This window comes from Protopterus annectens, chromosome 17.part0 (assembly GCF_019279795.1).
Source record: "Protopterus annectens isolate FY-2018-M chromosome 17.part0, PAN1.0, whole genome shotgun sequence".
Classification (NCBI taxonomy): Eukaryota; Metazoa; Chordata; order Ceratodontiformes; family Protopteridae; genus Protopterus; species Protopterus annectens.
The window spans coordinates 268685297-268707036 of NC_056751.1; the positions used below are offsets into that span (position 1 = coordinate 268685297).

The 21740-nt window shown below is 41.8% G+C and overlaps 1 protein-coding gene across 1 annotated transcript in view; it reads left to right on the forward strand.

Moving 5' to 3' along the window:
• METTL15 (methyltransferase like 15) overlaps window positions 1–21740 on the forward strand; it is a 1979089-nt gene that overhangs the window by 163021 nt on the left and 1794328 nt on the right. The window contains exon 2 of the mRNA XM_044059688.1: window positions 11997–12312. Coding sequence (XP_043915623.1) covers window positions 12031–12312 — 282 coding nt within the window. The 5' untranslated portion in view covers window positions 11997–12030. The remainder of the gene's footprint in view (window positions 1–11996; window positions 12313–21740) is intronic.

Genomic DNA, 21740 nt, shown 5'->3' on the forward strand with positions numbered 1-21740 from the left:
ATATCATAAATCTTCATCATAGTTAGAAGTTATTCTAGACTGAATCATAATAACAGATCCCACCTCCCTCACTAACCCGAGATCATATTTACTTACTTACAGACATTTGATTACCGGGAAAATCCGACTAGTGGCTGTGGGGATTATATTTTAAGGAATCCTTGGTTAGAGATGGTACACTATCTATAAAATAAGAGTTGAACTCCATTAAGTGGAGATTTTAAACTGTGCAACATGAGGTTTGGACAAATACAGTTGAGTCAGTAATACAAAGGTAAGATAAACTATCTGCTATACTTGCTAGCAAAGTGTCTGAGAGTAAATGAGCTTAGAATAAAGGCTTTGATGTTGATAGTAAATTTCGGAGCCAAATGCACTTAGATAAGCTTAAGCTGCAGGATCATGCCCTTGTCTGTGGTGCAGAACGATGCAGCCCTGAATATGACCTTGATGACCAGAGTTCAGTTAGTGGCTTGGGTGCTGGAAGAATGCTGGATAGGGGAGGGCACTAGAGTGATAAAATACCAGTTTGCTTACTGTGGAGGTGAGGGACTGGTGGTCCATTGGCAGATTATTTTGCAAGCAGGCAGAGGCTTGTAGCCAAAACAGCAGTAATCTGAGATTTGGGCTTCTCTACCAATCCTGTGATGGCAACTTTCATTTAAGGTGTCTGTGAGAGCACCTCCATGCAGGGAAAGGGAATCTTAGACCATGGCAGGCAAAACAGCCATAATTGGAGATATGAGCTTGGTTTAGCAATCCAGTAATGACAACCCAAATTAGCATGTGGGTGGGAGCATGTGCATGCTAAGGGAAGGCATAATAGGCCATTGTGATGATGCAGGCACCTACTTGGCCATCAAGGGGCAACATTGGTGCCCTTCTTGATGTGTGTGTGTGTGTGTGTGTGGGGGGGTGGAGACCCTGATGTCCACCTGAATGATGGTCTCCGAGTTTGGCTGTAACTGTATAGGTAATGAATGGGCTGACTTATCATGTGGAAACAGCAAGGAGATACAAATGAATTCACCAGGACCTACCAGAATAAGCCTGAATCCAGAGTTGTTGCAGTATTTATAACTAAACATCTGACCATCTTTGCAACAGTTTTATAAAATAGAGACTAGTGTAGTAAATGTATAAAATAATACTTTCATCTGATCCTTGCTGACTGTAACTCAACCAGCAGTTTCCTCACACTGGATCTCTCTCTTTCCATTGACCAGCAGTTGCGAGAAAATAGGAAGATGTACAAATATCTTTTCTGGAATAAATTTCACTGTATGTCCTATTTGAAAATCCCATGTTCCGAAGTACTGACAGCTAAGTGTCTTCCAGAGACAGATGATTAGAATAGAAATAATTCTGAAAACTGATAATGCCAGTCAGTGCTGCAAAGTAAATAACTTCTAGGAGGAGATGTAGTCAACAAATAAATGCAAGTCTGGTTGCATTAGCAACATAGCTGAAAACTGAAATGCAGATGTTTAAAGATGTGCTCCAATAAACAAACTGCCAACTTCAGAAATAAAGTTCAGAAGTGCTATCCAAGTGCATATCCAGCTCCAGAAATTTAACACGAGTAAAACGCATTCATAGTTCAGATTTCTAAAGTGTTTTGACTGCAGATAGTTTTATCAAACTTGGTCTATGTAGAGCCAAGATAGTTTCTAATTTTTTATTGGAAAAGGTAAGAAAAATGTTTGTCATGTCTCATTAGCAGGAGAACTGGAGTTGGGCTGTGCCAAATTCCAACAGCAGACAAATTTCTGGCACTGCAAACTGCTCCAGTACATTGTCAGGCAGTTGTTCCTCTAGGCTTCTGATCTGTGGTAAAGTTAAGAGCAAAAAAAAAAAAAAGTGGTGCATTGACTGGCAGACAGCCACCATCCTGTAATGATGAGTTATAAGCCAGGAGCATTCATACAGTCTTTGTATTGCTTACTGCAGCTTAACCTATGAGACATTCAGGTACACAAGCGGTTCCATCATGATGCCAAACCCTGTCATCAAGCATGTATGGCTGTGAGCCTTGTTCTTTTTTCAGCATCTCCCAAGGAATGATGTACAGTTGTGAATCATGGTCTTGCTGGGGATTCTGGTTTGGTCATGGGATACACAAGCATCAGTCAGTAGTTTTGTGTATCAGCCTATTGTCTTACCCTCATGCAATTTATTTGTGGTCAGTGTGGCTCTTCTACCTTTCTTTAAGGTGTCCTTAAGACATAGTTCCATAGACTTGTACGTAACATGGGTCTGTCATCTGTTAGATGTGAACACCATTGTTCTTTATAGGGTGCTTTCAAGAAACTTTCTGCTACTGCCGTCAGTGTTCTGTACAAGTTGGCAGTTTTATTTAAGGAACCTTTTCTTACTCCCTAATATTCTACATATTGAGTATTCTATCAAGTTTTGACAGCTGTATAGGTACACTTATTAACATGGGTCTGTCATCTGTTAGATGTGAACACCATCGTTATTTATAGGGTGCTTTCAAGAAACTTTCTGCTACTGCCATCAGTGTTATGTACAAGTTGGCAGTTTTATTAAAGGAAACTTTTCTTACCCCCTAATATTCTACATCTTGAGTATTATATCAAGTTTTGACAGCTGTATAGGTACACTTATTTATGAGCAGCATTTCTGTCTTGTCTAGAGCTCTGTAAAATGTTCATGAGGGATTATGCTCACAATTACCAGAGGAAAGAACAAACTCTCATGCATGCAATATAATGCATGAGAGAGTTGCAAGTGTTTGAATTATGGCTTGTATGTTGCCTGGATAGCTATGATGAGGAAGACTGCTAAAGCCTTGGTCTTCCTTTGCATAGGCCAGTCACACTGTCCCTCTGCTATTTAATGCAGTTGTTACATGTCACAAATGGTTTCCAGGATAGCCATGTCAATCCTGTGTCAGTGAAGAAACTGTCTAGTTCCATGGTGCTGACAGCCCAGTGACATGACTGGCTTATGATATCAATCTGTGCCCGTCACATTCCTTTCTGTTCCCCAGTTCAAGTTCATTTTGTGATCCATGATATGCCAGCCATCTTTCTGCCCTTTGTCTGATTTTGTATATACTTAAATTTTAGCATATACCACCATCATTCATGTTGCCTTTTATAAAATTACATTGTTCTTTAAGCATGTGAACATGGTTGACACCTTCATTTGTATTGCCCTCTTAATTGTTACAATAGTTTGACTCTTTCATGAATATTAGATAAAATATTTTAAAGTTGTCTTGCAAAGTAGATAGTTTCACAATTAAGAAAACTGTTTGTGTATAGTCGCACACATTCAGGGAATTAAATTAATAATTTTATATAGCTCGTCATGAAGTGCCACATTAACTTACTGAAATTCCAGAGACAAGATTGTTTTTTAATTCATTTTTAGATTGATGTGGGACAGAAGCCTGGAAAATATGAATTATTATGGGGTTGGCTTGAGTGATGTCAGTGGGAGAACTGAACATTTGAAGAACCCTTTGTGTGGACTGATGTCTTTGTAAATAAATGTGCAGTGTGCTATGAAAAAATAATATAGTAGACTCCCTTTTATCCGATCTCACTGTGACCGGACCTTCGGCTGTATAAATGAATGGCTGGTTAGTCGGAAAAGGCATACAAAATAGCATTTATAGGTTATAAATCAGCCAGAATTACAGGATTTGTGTTGGTATGCATTTTTCTAATGAATATGAAGTCTAAAACTCAAATGTCTGTCCTTATTTAGCTCAGAGGAGGCAGAAGTGTTGTTCTTCTCTGTCTTTTGCTAGGGCTATGGCAGAAATTTGATGGCCGGTTAAAGAGAGGCAGGATAAAAGGGAGTCTGGTGTACAGATAATGCTGATTAAATGTGAAATCCATCTTTGGAAAAAATGCGAGAAATACTGGATAAGAAGTGATGGCATTACTACTACTGAGCATCATCTCTTGCCATGGTATCTATATCCAACCTCTGTACTGCAGGAGGTCTGCCACAAGGCTCTACTCCTACAAGTTTACTGAGAATTTTGTATAATGTAAACACATTTAACATGAAGAACCTTGCTGTTTAACTTTAATCAGTCAAATACATGGCTGCTTTGTGATTGAAAGTCTCTGTGGAATAGTCCGTGCACTCTAAGGACCTCTTACTGAGTTGGCCACTGTCCCCTTTTTTCTTGACCAGTAGATTACACAGCATATACCAGTTACTTAGCCTCAGAAAATAACTGAAAACCTGTTTTACTTTGTCTGTTTTTTGTTAATTGCTTTGTACTGGCTATAAACTAATTACTCTCTGTTATAATATGAACCAAGGGTGGGAAGCATGAACTTAATATAGCTTCACACAATTAATTAATAGCCCCACACATTATAGCAAGATATAAAATTCCCTGTATCAGACCCTAGCAAATATACCACCACAGGTGCAATATCAGACTCTCTCAGTGATCATCTCCTAATCTAAATGATCAGACATCTCACACATCCAGTTAAACAGCATATTTATAAAACAGCATGCAACCTTTCTAAGTTTAACCCAGAAGTGTTCATTACTACACTATCCTCTATTAAATCAACTTCCTAAAAATCCTTTCCTTACATGATGTAAATGAACTAAATAGAACTTTTCTAAATATCCTAAATAGTCTTGTACTTCCTAGAAGGAAGAAACTAAAAACAAACAATGCAATGTGGCTATCCAAAAAGAGTAAAATGCTAATGCAGGATAAAGAAAAAGCATGGAAAGAATGGCGAAAATGTAAAAACTCCTCAACTTCTTAAACTTCAGAATGCTTCGCAATCATACTAAATGGCAAATAAATGAAAACAAATAACTATACCATAATAATTTTCAGAATTAATATTAAACACAACCATAAAAACTTTTGGACACCCATTAAAGAAATCTTACATCCTGGCCAAAAATTCAACCCAAACCCTTCTCCCAATGACTCACCACTTAATGGAGTTCAACTCTTATTTTATAGATAGTGTACCATCTCTAACCAAGGATTCCTTAAAATATAATCCCCACAGCCACTAGTCGGATTTTCCCGGTAATCAAATGTCTGTAAGTAAGTAAATATGATCTCGGGTTAGTGAGGGAGGTGGGATCTGTTCCTGTAGGTTTTCTACAGGAAATGAAGGCCGGAGAGTAGGTCCAAACAAGCCATCATAGAGTGAGTGTGTGTATTTGTATGTACAGTAAACTGTCAGTTAACTGGAACTTAAGCAACCGGCAAAAAAAAAATCTAAGAAAAAAAATACAATTTATATGTGTTGAATTTTGTCTTCCCCCACCAGCAGAAACACACTTTACTTTTTTAGAGTTGTAAAAAGGGAGATAGGAATAAATTCTGTGTCTCCCCAACCTGTGAACAAGTCAATCCAAACAAATAGTATAGGGTACAGTATTAGTCAGACCTATTTTAATAGTAACTCTCAAGCAAACAGAAACTGCAGATGTTATGTAGTCCAATCTCGCCTACATTCTTACTCGCGGGTTTGGAGCAGAATATCGGCTCTGACTCAGCCAACTTTTCTACTAGCTCGAAGTCTCTCATTGGCTGGGCCAAGCAGGTATCCCATGCTGCACTGCTCCATAACCCCAGATCTCGTTTGCCGCTCATGTAGCTAGGACGTGGTCTCGCTTGGCTGTGGCTAAGTACCGTCTCTTTCATTTTCTCTTGAGAAAATTGCTAATTTTCAACACAAAAGCTATTTTAATAGCTATTTTCAACTTGTTGCTAGTTACTGTGTGTAGTTTGTATCCCTTACTGTTCCGGTGGGCTAGGCCCGTTTGAGTTAGAGGACCTAGTCCTCCATTCTGTGTATTGCTTTTTTGCTTAGGGTTTTTGTTGGTTACTGGAGCTAAGCTAGCTCTTTACTTTTTCCTTGTTGTGGATAGGGTGTGTGTCGTAAAGAACCATTTTACTTGGAGGTTCTTGGGTTGCTGTGGTGGAGTGTTCAGTAGTTTCCTGCCTTGCTGTTTTTCTCTAGCTAGGTTGTTCAGTTGGTCTTATTGTGCAAAATGTCTAAGGAGCAGAAGGAACATAAACCTTCCGGTTTTAAAAAATGTTCCATCACAGATGGACATTCCGTATGTGTTTATTGCCTAGGGGCAATTCATTTGCAAGAGTCTTGCAGCTTCTGTCACGCCTTCAGTCTGAGGGTGCTCCAGGAGAGAAAAAATAAACTAATATTGAAGGGACTCATGAAACCTTCGTTTGAGGAGTCTTTAGACTCTGCTTCTAGTTCTCAGTCCAAGTCTAAAGCTTTGAAGGCGAAGAAAAGATCTCTGGCTTCATCTGTTTCTTCGGAGCCACCGGAGAAACTTTCTAAACTTGACTCTACCTCCTCGACTCCTCTGTCCTCAGGGCCGCAGGAGGTATCTGTAGTACTGGAATTGACTTTGGCTCTTATTTTACTGGAACCCAGTGTTAGGCATGGCTCTCCTGACAGAGATCCCAATCTCCGTCCCTGTCCTCCAAATCCTCCAGGCTTTCTGATTTGGATGTCGATAGGGTGGTGTAGAGGCTCCTGCAGTCGCCGGTGTTGGCTGCATTATTCTCTGCTCCGGAGCCTGTCCCGATGGTCCCTCCTCCGAGCACTTCCTTGTCTTCAGAGCCAGAGTGCTCCACTCCGAGTGATGTTCTTGCGCCGGCACTGATACCCCTTAAGGGTTTTATTAGTGCCGTCTGCTCCGACACGGTCTGCTCCTTCGACGGGCTTCGGCACTCGGGTTTCCTCAGTCGGGCCCGAGGGGGATACTTCGGGACACCTGTCTGTTCCAAGCCTCCCTCTCGGCGCATCAGCTTGGGGGACCCCGACTCCGGTCATGGCCTCGGAGGCCCGTTGGTCCTCGGATTTGGGGGGGGACCGGCCTTTGAGGCCATGTGGAGCGCACTGGCCAAATCGTCAGTTACATCACCCGGATTGGTCATTCCGTCCCCTTCCACCCCAGCTAGAGTCTCTGATGTCCCCCTACTCTTAGATGGCAGAGCCCAAAGGTCTGGGGATACCCCCATGAGCGGTCCCCAACTTTCTGAGGGCCCCTCAGAGTCTGTGGAGCCCAGAAAGAAGACGTGCAAGAGGAAGCACATATACTCCCAGGACGAGTCTCTCACTTCTGATACCGACCTCGAGGAGTCTGAGGGGTCCCCCAGGTCGTCCTCTGATGTCATCTCTTTCTCCGACATCCTGGGGATTTTGAGACAGAGGGGTGACTGGCCGTCCAAAACCCCCTCTGAGGAGGAGCCTGTATTCCTCAAGGCCTTTGGAGATCAATCCTCTGCCTCCTGGGTGTCTCCACCCTTTGAGCTCTTGGATTTAATCTGTCGAAGGGTGTGGGAGAATCCTGATTCGGTGGAACCTGTACCCAGAAGGCCCAATAAGTTTCTTTCTGCTCCCCCGGGGAAAGAGTTTCTGTCCAAAGGGGTTTCTGTAGATGCCATGGTGGTGGCGGCCACACACAAGGAAGTAGCCGAGACCTCTTCCTCCATCCATCCTCCTAACAAGGAGTCTAGGACCATGGACCGGTACAGGAAGCGTATCCTTTCGTCAGCGACCTTCACCTTACAGTCACTGAACTACCTTTGTCATTTTACTCTGCTCCAGAGAGATCTCCTCGAGGAGTTAGGACATACTCTAGTGGGTAACGTATCTAAGGTGTTAGCGCACACGGTTAACGCCCAGGTGTCTACCCTGAATTCTATTGTCAACTCGTCCATGAGGCTCATATCTTATGCAGCCGAGGGGGTGAGTAGGGCAGCCAGTATGGGAGTAGCCCTCAGGAGGCAAGCCTGGATGTGCCTGTGTCATTTCGCGGAGGCCTTAAAGTCTTCTTTCACTGACGCTCCCTTTGATGGGTCCTCGCTGTTTGGGACCAAAGTGAAAGACTCCCTCACCAGATGTGAGCAAGAGGGAAAGACCCTGTCTGCCGTAGGGGTCCGTTTTTCCCTCCCCTCTAGACCTTACCCCAAGGTTCAGAGAGATAGGAAGATGTGGTTCAAGAAGTCACAGAAGTTTTTCCCTGCCACACAAAGTGAGTCCCCCTCCAGAGGCGGAGGAGGGGGAAGTTATTCAGGAAGATGCCACCCTAAAGGCAGAGGAGGCCCCCGCAACTCGAGAGACCGTGATTCCTTTCATGGTTTTTCCTGCCATCATTCCTGATGTGTTGCCCGACTGTGCTTCTCCGGGGCCTGTCGGGGGCCACATATCGTTATACCCGGAAGCCTGGGAAAGCATCACCCAGGATCGATGGGTGTTACGAATAGTTGCCGGAGGTTATGCCATCCCCCTTTTGTCAGACCCCCCCCCCCCTCCAGTCAGAAAAATCCCGGACGTTCCACCCAGTCAAAGGGATCGCGCAGCCTTAAAGGTTTCAAAGCTGCTAAAGAAGGGAGTCATCCAACCTGTCCCCTCAGACCAAATCTGATTAGGGACTTACTCAAAACTCTTTTTGGTGCCGAAAAAGACAGGGGACCTGAGACCCATTCTAGATCTCAGACGATTAAACCACTATGTTCAAAAGTCCAAGTTCTGAATGGTCATCCTTCAGTCCATTTTTCCATTGCTGGAAAAAGAAGTATGGATGTGCTCCATCGACCTCAAGGATGCTTACTATCGTATCAAAATGGACAGGGAATCCAGGAGTCGCCTACGCTTCCGGCCTGGAGCCAGTCATTTTCAGTTTTGTGCCCTGCCCTTTGGTCTCACCACAGCCCCCAGGGTGTTCACCAAATGTTTGGCGGTGGTGACAGCTCACCTGAGATGTCAAGGATTCCAAGTGTTTCTGTATCTGGACGACTGGGTCCTCCCCGCCCCCACCAGGCATCTACTCATCCAAACCAGGGACGCTACCATTACCCTTTGTCAATGACTTGGAATAACATTGAACTGGGAAAAATCTGCCTTGCTGCCGTCCCAGCATGTCACGTTTATAGGCGCAGAGCTAGACACCATCCAAATGTGAGCCTTCTTGCCACACAAAAGGATCAGAGTATTACAGAATCAGGTTTGTGCATTATTACCCGTCGGGAAAGTACAAGCAAGATGGGTTCTTCAGCTTTTGGGCACCATGGCAGCCACCATTATGTTAGTGCCTCTGGCGAGATTACACATGAGGCTTCTTCAATGGCTTCTCTTTGCCCAGTGGTCTTTCCAAAAACTTCCCCTTTCCCACCAGATCCTACTCCGGACCGATGCAAACAGGATCTCGGTTGGTGGCTATGCTGCACCAATCTGGACGAGGGGAAACAGTTTGTTCCTCCGTCACCTGTCACCACGGTGACCCCGGAGGCCTGCCAGATGGGGTGGGGCATTATCTTGGCAGGACGGTCCAAGGCACATGGCAAGATCACGAGGTACATTTGCACATCAATGTCCTAAAGAGGAGAGCAGTGTTACTGACGTTGCGGGCATTTCGGAGCTCTCTCCCTCTGGGGACGATTGCGATAAAGTCGGACAACATGTCCGTTGTATGGTAGCTAAACAAACAGGGAGGAACCAGATCTTACCCCCTGTGCAGAGAGGCTATGCGAGTGTGGCAGTGTGCAGTGTCTTCCCAACGGTTCCTAGTGGCAACGCACATTCCGGGGAAGGCCAATGTGATAGCAGACAGGCTGAGCAGAGCTATTCTCATTCCTTACGAGTGGTCCCTGAACCCTCTGGTTGCGGAACAGATATTCAGGAGGTGGGGTCAGCCTTGCTGTGATCTTTTTGCCAGTCCCCTCAATGCCAAATGCAGCAACTACTTCACCCTGATCCCCCCACAGGGAGAATCACCCAGAGACGCTGTAATCCACGATTGGCCCTCTGGTCTGCTCTATGCTTTCCCTCCGTTTCCTCTGTTATCAAGAGTGATTCAGAAAACCCTATCCTTGGGAAGCAAGATGATTCTAATTGCCCCACACTGGCCTCGCCAAGTCTGGCTCTCCTTTTTCCATCCATTCATTGTGGACACTCCTTGGATTCTGGACCCAGTACCAGACCTACTGACACATGTCAGGACAGTTCCACCACTCCCTGAGGACCCTCAGGTTGACAGCCTGGCTACTCCACTTCCGTTGTTAGTCAGACTTCATCGTTTTTCACCTGAGGTAGTGCACATTTTATCATCCTCTCATAAGTCTCCGACTAGGAAGATTTATTCCAGCAAATGGAAGAGCTTCTCTATTTGAGCTCATGCCCAAGGTATTGACCCATACACAGCCCCAATTTTTGCCGTTTTGGAGTTCTTGTCCATGCTCTTTCAGCAGGGCTCTGCACCAGCCACCATTAAAGTCCAGTTGGCGGCTATTTCAAGATTTCATACCTCCTATGAGCCTTCCCTTATGGCCCATAAACTCCTGTAACGCCTTTCTAAAGGGCACCTTATTACTCTGGCCTCCTGTTTCAGAACCTATTATGCCCTGGGATCTAAACTTTGTTTTGCAAGCCCTTACCTCCCCACCTTTTGAGCCGGCTGCCACCTGCAAGTTATTTTTGTCCTGGAAAACAGCTTTCCTAATAGCCATCACATCAGCCAGACTGGTGTAGGAGATTCAAGCCCTCTCCATAAAACCACCGTATTTGATTTTTCATAAGGACAGAGTTTCTCTTCGACCTAATCCATCCTTTCTCCCCAAAGTTGCATCTACTATTAACCTCAATCAGTCTATTGAGCTGCCGGTGTTCTTCCCTCAATTTTTGAACAAGGCAGAGTTTAGATTTCATCAACTGGATGTGCACAGACAATTGCGATTCTATCTACACAGGACCAAACACCTATGAAAATCTGACCAATTGTTTGTTTCCTTTTCAGAAAATAGAGCGGGATCATCTCTTTCCAAGGTTACCATTTCCAGATGGATTTCGAAGTGTATTTCCTTTATTTATTCTTCAGCAGGAAAAAATCTACTGTTCTCCGTCAAGGCTCACTCTACTAGGGCTGCTTCCGCGTCTATGGCATACCATGCCAGACTATCTTTGGATGATATTTGTGCTGCAGCCACGTGGGCATCCCCTCACACATTTATTACTCATTACAAACTGGACATGGATTCTAGGGGCCAGGCTTCCTTTGTTTCCACAGTCCTCAGGAGTATCTTCCTTTGAGCCTTCCAGGATAGAGGTGCTGGGGACGCTGTCCCACGAGTACGAATGTAGGCGAGATTGGATTACATAACATCAAGAAGTTATGTACTCACCATAATGTTCGATGTATGTAATCCATCTCGCCTCACATTCTTATGTACCCTCCCACCTGCCGACCTCCTGGAGGATCTGGAAGTTAGGATTGGTACTAGAGTACCCTTCAATGGTAGTTTGTTTTCTTACCCTCCTTGATAGTGTTCTACCTTATTGGGTTGTTATGCATGCGGTGTGATTGTGGGGTTCGCAGCAAACTAGATCTGGGGTTATGGAGCAGTGCAGCATGGGATACCTGCTTGGCCCAGCCAATGAGAGACTTCGAGCTAGTAGAAAAGTTGGCAGAGTCTGAGCCGATATCCAGCTCCAAACCCGCGAGTAAGAAATGTGAGGTGAGATGGACTACATACATCGAACGTTATGGTGAGTGCATAACTTCTTGTTATCTGGCATCAACCAATCCCCATGGGTGCTGATTTAATGGAGAGTTTACTGTATATACATATTTTTTGCTTATGCGCCTTGCCTGCACATATTAGATGCCAGCGGAACTTTCAACACTGTCTTGACTCTGCCAGCTGTTTGCCTGCTTGCTGCAATTCCTCCCGTCTTTACTGGGTAGGCTGCCATACAGTGGAGAGTATCCCTCTTCCCCTCCCTGTCTCAGAGTGGAGAGAGAGAGAGAGCCCCTCAGCATCTTCAGCCCTTCATCGCATGAGTCTCTTAACCTTTGTTTGCTGTAATTACAGATGGAAATTTTCCCAATGCACTTTTGGGCTGGTACTGGTAGGATGTATAATTAAACTTGTGACCTCTGTTTTAAGACCTGAATTTTGCAAGCAGTGTGTGAAAGCATTTTTTTCTCTGTTCTAGTTGCAGGCCTTCAGTATCTCATATTACTGCATCCATGGTGAACATGTTTAGCTGCTGTGGACGTTGTACTGTGCAATCATTATGGGTTTTGTTCACAAATTTGTCTCGACTACCCGGTGAAGTTAATTTACTTACATCGTACACCTTTTTGAGAAGGTTGAAGACTTCTACAAAAATTTACAAATTAGAAACTAATAACAGATCATCAGAAACAAGAACAGATCAGTTCATTTCAGATACTGAAAGGACTAAAAGATTGCACATACCAGTGATGATGAAAGAAGTTATAAGAACTTTGGCACCACAGCCAGGACAGGTGAGTCTAGATATGTACACTTTTTGATTTGTTTTTGAAAGTTTGTCATTTTGTTTTGGCATGTTATGCTTTTCTGATTTGCAGAAGGCAGAACTGCAAAATGGATTTACTATTGTCATGTGTTTTGTTGCAAATGTACAGACTTTAGTGCTGCCTTTACAATGTAGAGCGTTCTCCACTGCTCCTGGAAACCTGTGTTTAGTAATTTATATATCTGATGGATGACACAGGAAGTGATGGCTGTGTGCATTTTTATAACAAGTATGAAGCCATTTCTTGTTATTGTCAACATTACAATTTTATGTCCTGTCTTGTTCCAGAGTTAACATAGGTGTGTCTTATGAGCTTCACAGGATATTTCACCACTTCCTTTCTGTTCTGGCAATTACTGATGTGCAGGCAAATCCTGGGTGTATCTGGACTCTCTCTAGGTGCTCGTGCTTTCTGTCCGTCTCCCTCTCCCATTCGGAAGATATGCAGTAGTTAGGCACACTGTCTGTTTTGTTTGTTTACTTGGCTAAAGTAAATAATTTGTTATATGCAATCATGCCATAATGTATATTGTATAATCTACTGTTCTGAGACGTTTTTTTCAGGTTCCTGTCGAGGGTAAGTTTAAGTAGATTAACTTTTTCCCCCTTTGTTATACAGGGTTGTTTACCTTGCAAAGCATACTAGTGAGAGAGAGTGTGGACTAGTGGGTGATTTTGTCATTTAATTAACTTAACCTGTTTGTGGGGCAGCCTGGCTGAAGGTCAGAATGCAAAGGTACAACAGGATGATTATGCCCTTAAATTGAGGTGGAAGAGGGATTGCCTGTAGACTGAATGGAGGATTAAGGAGGACAGAAAAAGGATATGGGTAAGCAAATACAGATACAAGAACCATCAGGGAGGGCAGAAAATAAATTGGGGAGTAGCAGTCCAGAAAGGACTATGATTAAAATATCAGTCCTATGATGAGTGGGGAAAAAAAGAACAGGAAATGACTGCGAAGACTGACTGACTAGGATGGAGGGGGTCATGTTGAGTAATGCCACAAGATCAGGAACAAAATGTGATGGCTTTGTACAGTGTATGTCTGTGACAGATACACTGACAAATGATGAAAGGGACTGAGATATGGAGATCTCTAGGTAATGGATGTTAAGGCAGGACATAAGGGGCAACAGTCTACATTAAGCAGAACGTACACTGATATTAGAAGACAGAAGATAGGAACCATAAGGCCATCAGAAATTCTCAGCATAGCAGAAAGATGAGAGGGAAAAGGGGTGGAGGCAGCCCATTAGATCTACTGACCACCAGCTTCTGAAAGAGAGAGGTTTGAGAATAGGTAAAATAATGGATATGTCTGTAGTGCAGGACTATGAATACTGATTAGTTGTGGGGTGTTCTAGTAAGAACAGAGGTATCTTGACAGAATAATTCAGTCAACTAGGATGGAAAAGTACAGAGAAGAGAAAAATGCTGGATATTGTATTTACTAATGATCAAGGGGATCAAGACCTAGAAGCAAAATATCTAATATACAACAGTGACTGCACAATGTCTGGTTTACAGTGGGTGAGGGGGGAAAACAGGCAGTCACAAACCAGTGTGTGAAACTACTGAAAGGTTATGTTATGACTGGGAAATTGGAAACTAAAATTGGACAGTGGGTACAAGTATAGGGAATTTAAAAGTACCTGCAGGTGAAGCCAAGCTGCACTCTCACCCCGAAGCTCCTGCACCTCGCCCAAACATGTGGAAGAGTTCAAGTGTGATCGGCTCTCCTTGTGAGCAAAAAGATGGCAGAGTCCCAAACTGTGAGATAGTGCATGAGCTTCAACTGGCAGACTGGAATGCTATGCTGGATAAAAGATTAGGCAGAAACCATTGCCCATGTAATACTTTGAAAAGATACATGGGCAGGCCAGTGTTGTGCTGTGGTGTAGAGGGATATGAAAAGATACATGGGCAGGCCAGTGTTGTGGTGTAGAGGGATAAAGTCGTAACTATGACACAGACAGCACACAAGCTTGATTAACTGATCAGGTGTTTGTTTAGGCATTCCATGTGGGGAGGCATGGTCCATAGAGGAAGGGGGGGGATACCAAGGGGTAGATCCATAAAGGAAAAAGAAATCCCCCATTAGATGATTTCCCCCTCCCCCCAGTATACCCTTAAGGTCCATGCTGGTTGTAGCCTTAGACCAGAGAGAGAGTTCTGGGGCAGTAGAGAGGCTGGTAAACCCAGCAGTGGATGAGGGCACTGGGGTAGTGAGAATGAATCAGAAGGAACAAAAAACATACATGGTCATAAACTTCAGCATATCAGGCACTGCCCTGAATTTGTAGGGGAGTACAGGAGTCAGTATGTAACTCCTCCGCCTATCGGATCATTGCTGCACTAGCCTAAGCTATATGGGATATTCCACCAAGGTTCTCCCCACCTGTAAAGCTTTGGGACATTTTCAACATGCCATAGCTACTTACCGGTGTAAAGAGTTCAGGGATTAAGTAAAAGTATTCCAAAATAATGGATAAACCTGTATTGTACTAGACTTAATTGCTGTAGGCCTGCATGCTGTCGGGGGGGGGGGGGTGCATGGATCAGTTTGAAGTTTATGGGTTAGAATCTCATAAAATCTAGGGAGTCATTAAACTGTTAAGACACAAAGTAAGCTGAATGAAAAGATCACTTAGTTGTTTGTAAATATGTTTATTTCAGTTTATACTCCCCATGTCATAATGTTTTACCTTGTACTCATGCACTCCAATTTTTTTGATGAGATTCAGGTGGCAGTTTATAAAGATGGCCAATAAGCAGCTGTCATTTAGGAATGTATAACAGAATGCAAGACTCTTATTGGGTCATTCTGAAGATGGACAATATAGTTTAATTGCTGTATCTAGATGAAGTCTGTATGTATGAATACAAACTGATGTCCTAGTGCAGTTAAATATTCAGTCAAGGTTGTTTACATGGCTTCTGCTTAATGCTGCGGGCATTATAGTCTTACAGAAAACATAGTTGTAAGATGGAATAATGTAAATTGTAATGGTTTGTACACTAACTATTAACAGCAGTATCAAATGACTTGCATTCTATGTAGGATAGGATAAGAGATCATTTTGCCAGATGGAACGCATCCTGATGCCACAGGCTTAGCAGTAGTAGTAAATGGCTATTTTGATAGAAAACAGTTTACCATATCGTCCATTTATGTAGTCACAAGAAAGGGTGCAGCAGAACATTGGAAAGTTCTGGATCCATTGCTATCCTTCAGAAGGCAGAAGAACCTAGGATGGAGACACTAAGTGGGCAGTGACTTGACAGTTTGTAGTGCAGTATGCAACCACTGCCCAAAGAGATATGTACACACACGTGTGTGTGTTTGTATGAAATATGTATGTATGTATATACACATACAGATACATATGAGTGTGTTACAGACATTAAATATTTAGCAAAAGTTAGACATTATCTAGAATTTTTTTTTGGTTCCTTCCTCAGCTGATGTCAGAGAGTCCCTTCTTTTTATCATTTGTTGTGCATTACCGAATACCTGTCTAATCTGCTGCATTAGACTGGGGCCACAAACAGGGAAATGCTTTATGTAAGCAGTCAAGGAAGTATTCAAAGAGGGGGAACTGACTGTCCTAGTATGGTATCATCCTGTTGGTTGCGGAGGTCTTTTTTAATGCCCTGCATGCTTTGTATTTGTACTAGAGAAGATTGTAGAAGGTATTAGTGGAGGGGACATTGAAGCCTTGTTGCAGGGGCATGAGTTAGTTTTGGCAGTTAAGATTAGATACTTTTTTTTTAATCTACCTGGTTTAAATTAACTCTGTGTATATAGTTTTAACTGAAATCAGTAGAGTATTAAGTTGGTAATCTAGAAGTTATTTTTGACAGTTTCGATAGGGGCACTTCTATGATGAAAGTGTGAACTTTCAGTTTTTTTTAAACATTTATGTCCTATGTCATTGAGCATTTAAATGAGTCAGAAGTGTCCTTTTCTTGAAGTCCATACTTTCATTGTGAATGAAAGTGCTTACCTTTACTGTTTTGTATTAAAGTTCCCATTTTGGCTTCCACATGTGGATTTTTTATGAATAGTATGAACATTGAGCAGTAACAAATTAGAATGCATTTATTCCTGACAGTAGTTTCACTTGCAGACTCATGATCAGTCATAAAAACCCTCACCAATGGAAACCAAATGTAAAGTAGAGTTTCACACTGTTCAGCTGTACTTATTTATTTATTTTATTTATTTTACATTTGTTGACCGGGCTAGTCCAGCTGGATACATATCCCTTTTCAGTAGAGGCCCGGGGAGAAAAGCTCCAGCATAATAGCAATACATGATGAGAGCAAGTTACATTTACAATATAAGAATAGGAAATAACATAGACTTAATATAAGCACAAGTAGCAAAGCAACAGGTTAAACAAACTAGTTGTATAGGATAAACACAGTGAAAATAATGGTCTAGGTAACTAAGTTATCAGGGCAAATTATGAGTACAGGAGATTTGATAAGTTAGTCAGGTTCTGTGCATGGGCATAGCCATTGTTGCTTAAGATGGTTTTTGAGGTTGTTTTTGAACTGTTTATGTGAGGTCATGAGTCTAAGGGTGTTTGGCAGGGAGTTCCAGGGCTTTCCAATGGAGTTGGCATACAGGGCATCACCACCCGAGTTCTTAGCTTTAGTTGTTAAGATCTGGACATTATTAGCTGATCTAAGGGAGTTAAGGTTGGAGTAGGGGGTCAAAATACTACACAGTGAGGGAGTTCTGTCGGGATGGTGGATTATTTTAAAGGCTTCGGTGAGTTGGTTAAGTTTGAGAAGATTGGGTAGTTCCAACCAACTGAGTTTCCTAAGGTTAAGGCAGTGGTGGGTGCGATATGGGGAACCTGTTATGAATCTAGCAATATGGTTATAAGCAAGAGAGAGCATGTTAAGTTCACGTTTATTGAGGAAGGAAAAAACTGGGGATGCATATAGTAGGGTGGAGAGGAGATGCATGCGGGCAATAGGTAGTTTGGTCAAGGGGGTTAAGAAGTTTTTTATTCTGTACATGGATCCAAGTTTTTTGTTAACCGATTTAATGGTTTGGGTAATGTGGATGTCAAATTTTAGCTTATAGTCAATACTTATGACAGTGTCTTACACATTTGCCTGTGTAAGAAAAATTAAAATATGTGGATATGCTCCACAGCAAATGTGCAGACGTTTGTAGTAAGGATGCTGTGAAGTTATAATAAAGTAACATTCAAAGTCAAGACTTTTTCCCCACTATGTTCATAAGACAACACAGACACTACTAACAGCCCTTTCCACTCAGTCTGTTAAATATTCCCATTTTAATAGATTATTCCTACTTTAAAAAGATGACTGGAAAATATCAACAAAAGCCATGATGGCAGTTATTTCACACACATCCAGCACCCTTCTCAACATGTTCACACAAACTCTGTGAGACTGCTCTTGCCAAGCTAGATAAATGGCTGCTATCTGTGATTAGGCAGCAGCAGTGAGCACTTTCAAACACAGACTACGTCTATACCCACCAATTATAACTACTTTGACTGTGAAGTCTTCAGATGTCCGAGATGAATAAAAAAATTGCAATAATATATTTAACTTGTTCCAGTTAAGCACACACTGAATCTGCCAGGCCAGATCTGTGACGGTTTTATGGGGATCAGATGATGGTAGGGGTCAGTTACTTCCATTCACAAACTACCTCCATATTTACTAATTATAGCATGTCGTCCACTGCATACATATGTTTCCCTGCCGGAAGGCTGGCTGTCTGTGCATTCCTTGACAGGCTTTCAGTGCTGTTCCCTCTCCCCAGTACTCAAACTGGTTCCCATGAGTCTACCAGATGTCACTGTGACTGCGTCTGAGTGAATGAGCAAGCTTTGGCTGCTCACTCCCATTGGTTCTCAAGTTGGTTTTCAGCATCTTGGTCCAGTAGGTGAACTTGAGTTATCTAGCCTGCAGACAAGGCTCCATTCTTTTGTGCTTGGCTTTGTGCACATTGGTCCTTGCCCGTATATCGTGTATATTTATATAAGCAGGAAGTGAAGAGTTATGAAGAAAAAACTCTGCTCTCTTCTCATATTTGCAGCAGTGAGACTCTGTCTTCAAAGAAAGAAGAGAACCACTGCCAGAGCAGATTACAGTAAATTAGAAAGTACTCTTTTTCCTGAAACGGTAGATAACTGAGAAGGAGGTTGATAGCAGAAAGCTGTTTAATTTTGCATATTTTATTAGTGCTGTCTTTTTAACTGTTCTTATTGGTTGGTTGTGTCATGTGATTATATCTCAGTTGTATTATAAATTGTCCTAAATGTCTTTGATGTTGTTAGCATTGAAGAAGTGTATCACCTGAAAGCTTTGCATTTGCACTTTACATTTTGCTTGGTGTGTCTCAGTTGGAGTTTTTCTTTGCTTTCCGAATCTCAACTCATACTTAACACTGGTAAAACAAAATGTATGATCTTCCATCTCACTAGAACCAGTGACCCCATCCCTCTTTTTTTCATTAAGATTATAGGTAATACAACTATTATACCAGTATTCTCTACAAAACTACTGGATGTCACAACAACAGGAAATTTTTGACAAACACATATCCCAAACTATAAAGAAAGTACATAAAAAAACTAGGTACTTTTTATAGCTACAATTCCTAACCAGCAATAAATGCTAGGACAGACATTGCAAGAACACACCTTCTCTCTACACCTTTATACTTCACTCATACTCACCAACCTGAAGAATTCAGACGTAGGAACAACTGCTCAAAAACTACTTTACCAGCCAGAAAAAAAGCACCAGTTCTCCAAATCCTAATCAAACCTTATTCCAACAACCGACTATTAGCTCCAATAATAAATCATTATTAAAAGTTAAGAATAATGCTGGAGACTCTCTCTTTCTCAATTCATGTAGCCAAAATCTGAAACTCACTCTCTCCAACTATTAGATCCACTTCTAACTCTGCTCATTTTTAAAAATTACTCAAAACCCATTTATCTAGTGCATGGTTCTGCTCATTTAACAGTCCAGGTTAGCTTAGTCCCTCAGCAGCATGCCTATTACCTATACAAACAATACTGTGAAAACTAACCTCTACATCTGTCTTACTACTTTCCCCCTCATTTTCTGTAAATCAAAACTTAAGTCACTTTTGTAATTTTCAAAATACTATTTCATTCCTATCCTACACTAATCACAGAGGTGAAGCTAAGCTGTTCTTCTGCCTTATACTTTTTCCGTCTACCTTCTTTCTGATACCTAATTCGAACACTAATTATTCTCATACTTCCAAAACTACTTGAACCTTTCTGGCAGTCATACAGTTCCTAAAATCTTTAGCTGAAAAGTAATGTATATAACAAAATTGCATGTGAATGACTGCTTTTTTACCTTGTTAAGCTTTGTACTTAGAAAATCAATTGAGATGTGTGACTATTCATATGTATTATGCGTATTTAATTGTATGAACTGTGTATATATCTGTCTTGGCAATCTATATTCTATGGAGTAATGTAACCTATGTATATGTAAACTATAATATATGTTCTTACATTGTTGATTGTATGTGGAGCTTTTCTCCCCAGGCCTCCGCTGAAAACGGGTTTCACCCAGTCGGACTTTCCCGGAAAACAAATGTAAAATAAATGAATTGTGCTGATACAATTGCCTTTTGTGATCTGCAGGTGAGTTGGGAAGAATTCAGAATGGGAAGATGGCATAGGAAAGGATTAGTTAAGTATTCTAGATCTCTAGGGACCCGAGCTGATTTCTCATGCAGTACAGATACCACATTCACGTCTGAATCTGTATTTTTGTTCAGTAACCTCTTCCTTACTCTTAACTCTGCAACATACATACCCTATTGTGTACAAGCCTTCCTGAAAGTAAAAGCAATTTGAACAGAAAATATCTTGCTTGTAAGAACAATATTGTGCAACTTTAACTTAAAAAGGGGGCATTATACCTCTGTTCACACAATCAAGAGTGATATTGAACAGCACTTAAAATGTGAATAATATATTAGCAGTCACCATAAATTTCATTTTATGATCACTGTTATCTCTAGCTGCCATCACTGTTTTTCTTTTCAGTTAATCCTTGAGTATTCATCTAATGGTTTGTGTGCCAAGTGTTTCATTATATCTCTTGAGATGTTTTAATTTACATTCCATGTCTAGCTGCTGCAAGCTTTCCTCTGAAGTATGTGGAGTCTTGGAAGTTATCGTAGTAAAATATATATATTTGTAGAGATGTAAATATATTTCTGTTGCTGTAGTGTGACTGTCTACTGTGTTAATGTTCATGGTGTCTACTTATAAACTAAGTGTAAGCCTAGAGTTTTGCAAGATGTCAATGATTTAAAGTATCCCATATGTTTCTTCTTTGGGTAGACTCCCACGTGGTCAGCAGTATGCTGTTTGCTTGTTAGTGATGGTCTGCTTCTGAATTATGATACAACTATCTTGGTATCCTATCATAAAATATTAATAAAAATCAGAAATTCTAATACATTGCAAAAAGCACATAAAACGATGTGTTATACTAAATTATTTGTTCAGTCACTGTGCATAATATATATCTTTTGTCTCTGTCCCTACTAACCAGTAGGCTTAAAGCCTAAAAAGAGGAACTTATCTGTTTTCTCTGAACTAGGTATCTAGAGGGAAGAGCTGATCTGAGGAGGGGCAATCATCCAGACAGCCATGGATGTGGTTTGTGTCTTTGCTAGTATCCAGGCAGTGATGGTATTTATACTGAGCCCTTAAACTTGACCCTGTTTGTCTGACAGGAGTATCCACATCACTCTGGGGCTGCCTACACCCTTGCAGTGTGCTGTGAGCTTCCACTCACTACTGAGGGCTACTGTCACAACTCAAGTCTGTAATGATCAAGTCTCTGTCCTTAGTCCTGATCATTTTGGTGCATGGCAAATCTCCTTTAAATTGTGGTGATCACCCAGTCAAATCCACCCCTTCTTTCCTCTAGGACTATTGTAGTAAATCCTGCATCTAAGAATGCACTAGCTTTTTTGTCTCTGCTAAGAGAGAAGTGTGAGTATTCTTTTTGAAATCATTTAATCTTCTCCATTCAGGTAAATTGAGGTATTGAGACTTAATCAAGGCTGTTTCCACAGGAGCAGTAGAAACGTGGAGAGGAGGTATTGAGACACAAGCCTTTATTGTAGTTAAAATTCATGCCCCTATAGCTTTGGCATAATCTTTCATTGTACACCGCTTGTGTTGAGCCTTGATTAACCAGTTGTCTCATAAGTTTTAAAGGTGACATATTCTGAGGGAAGACCGTGTGGGCGATGTGCGACTATCCATTGATTAAGTTTGTGGTGAATATGTAAACGGAAGTCTATATCACAGTAATCTTCTCTCAGCT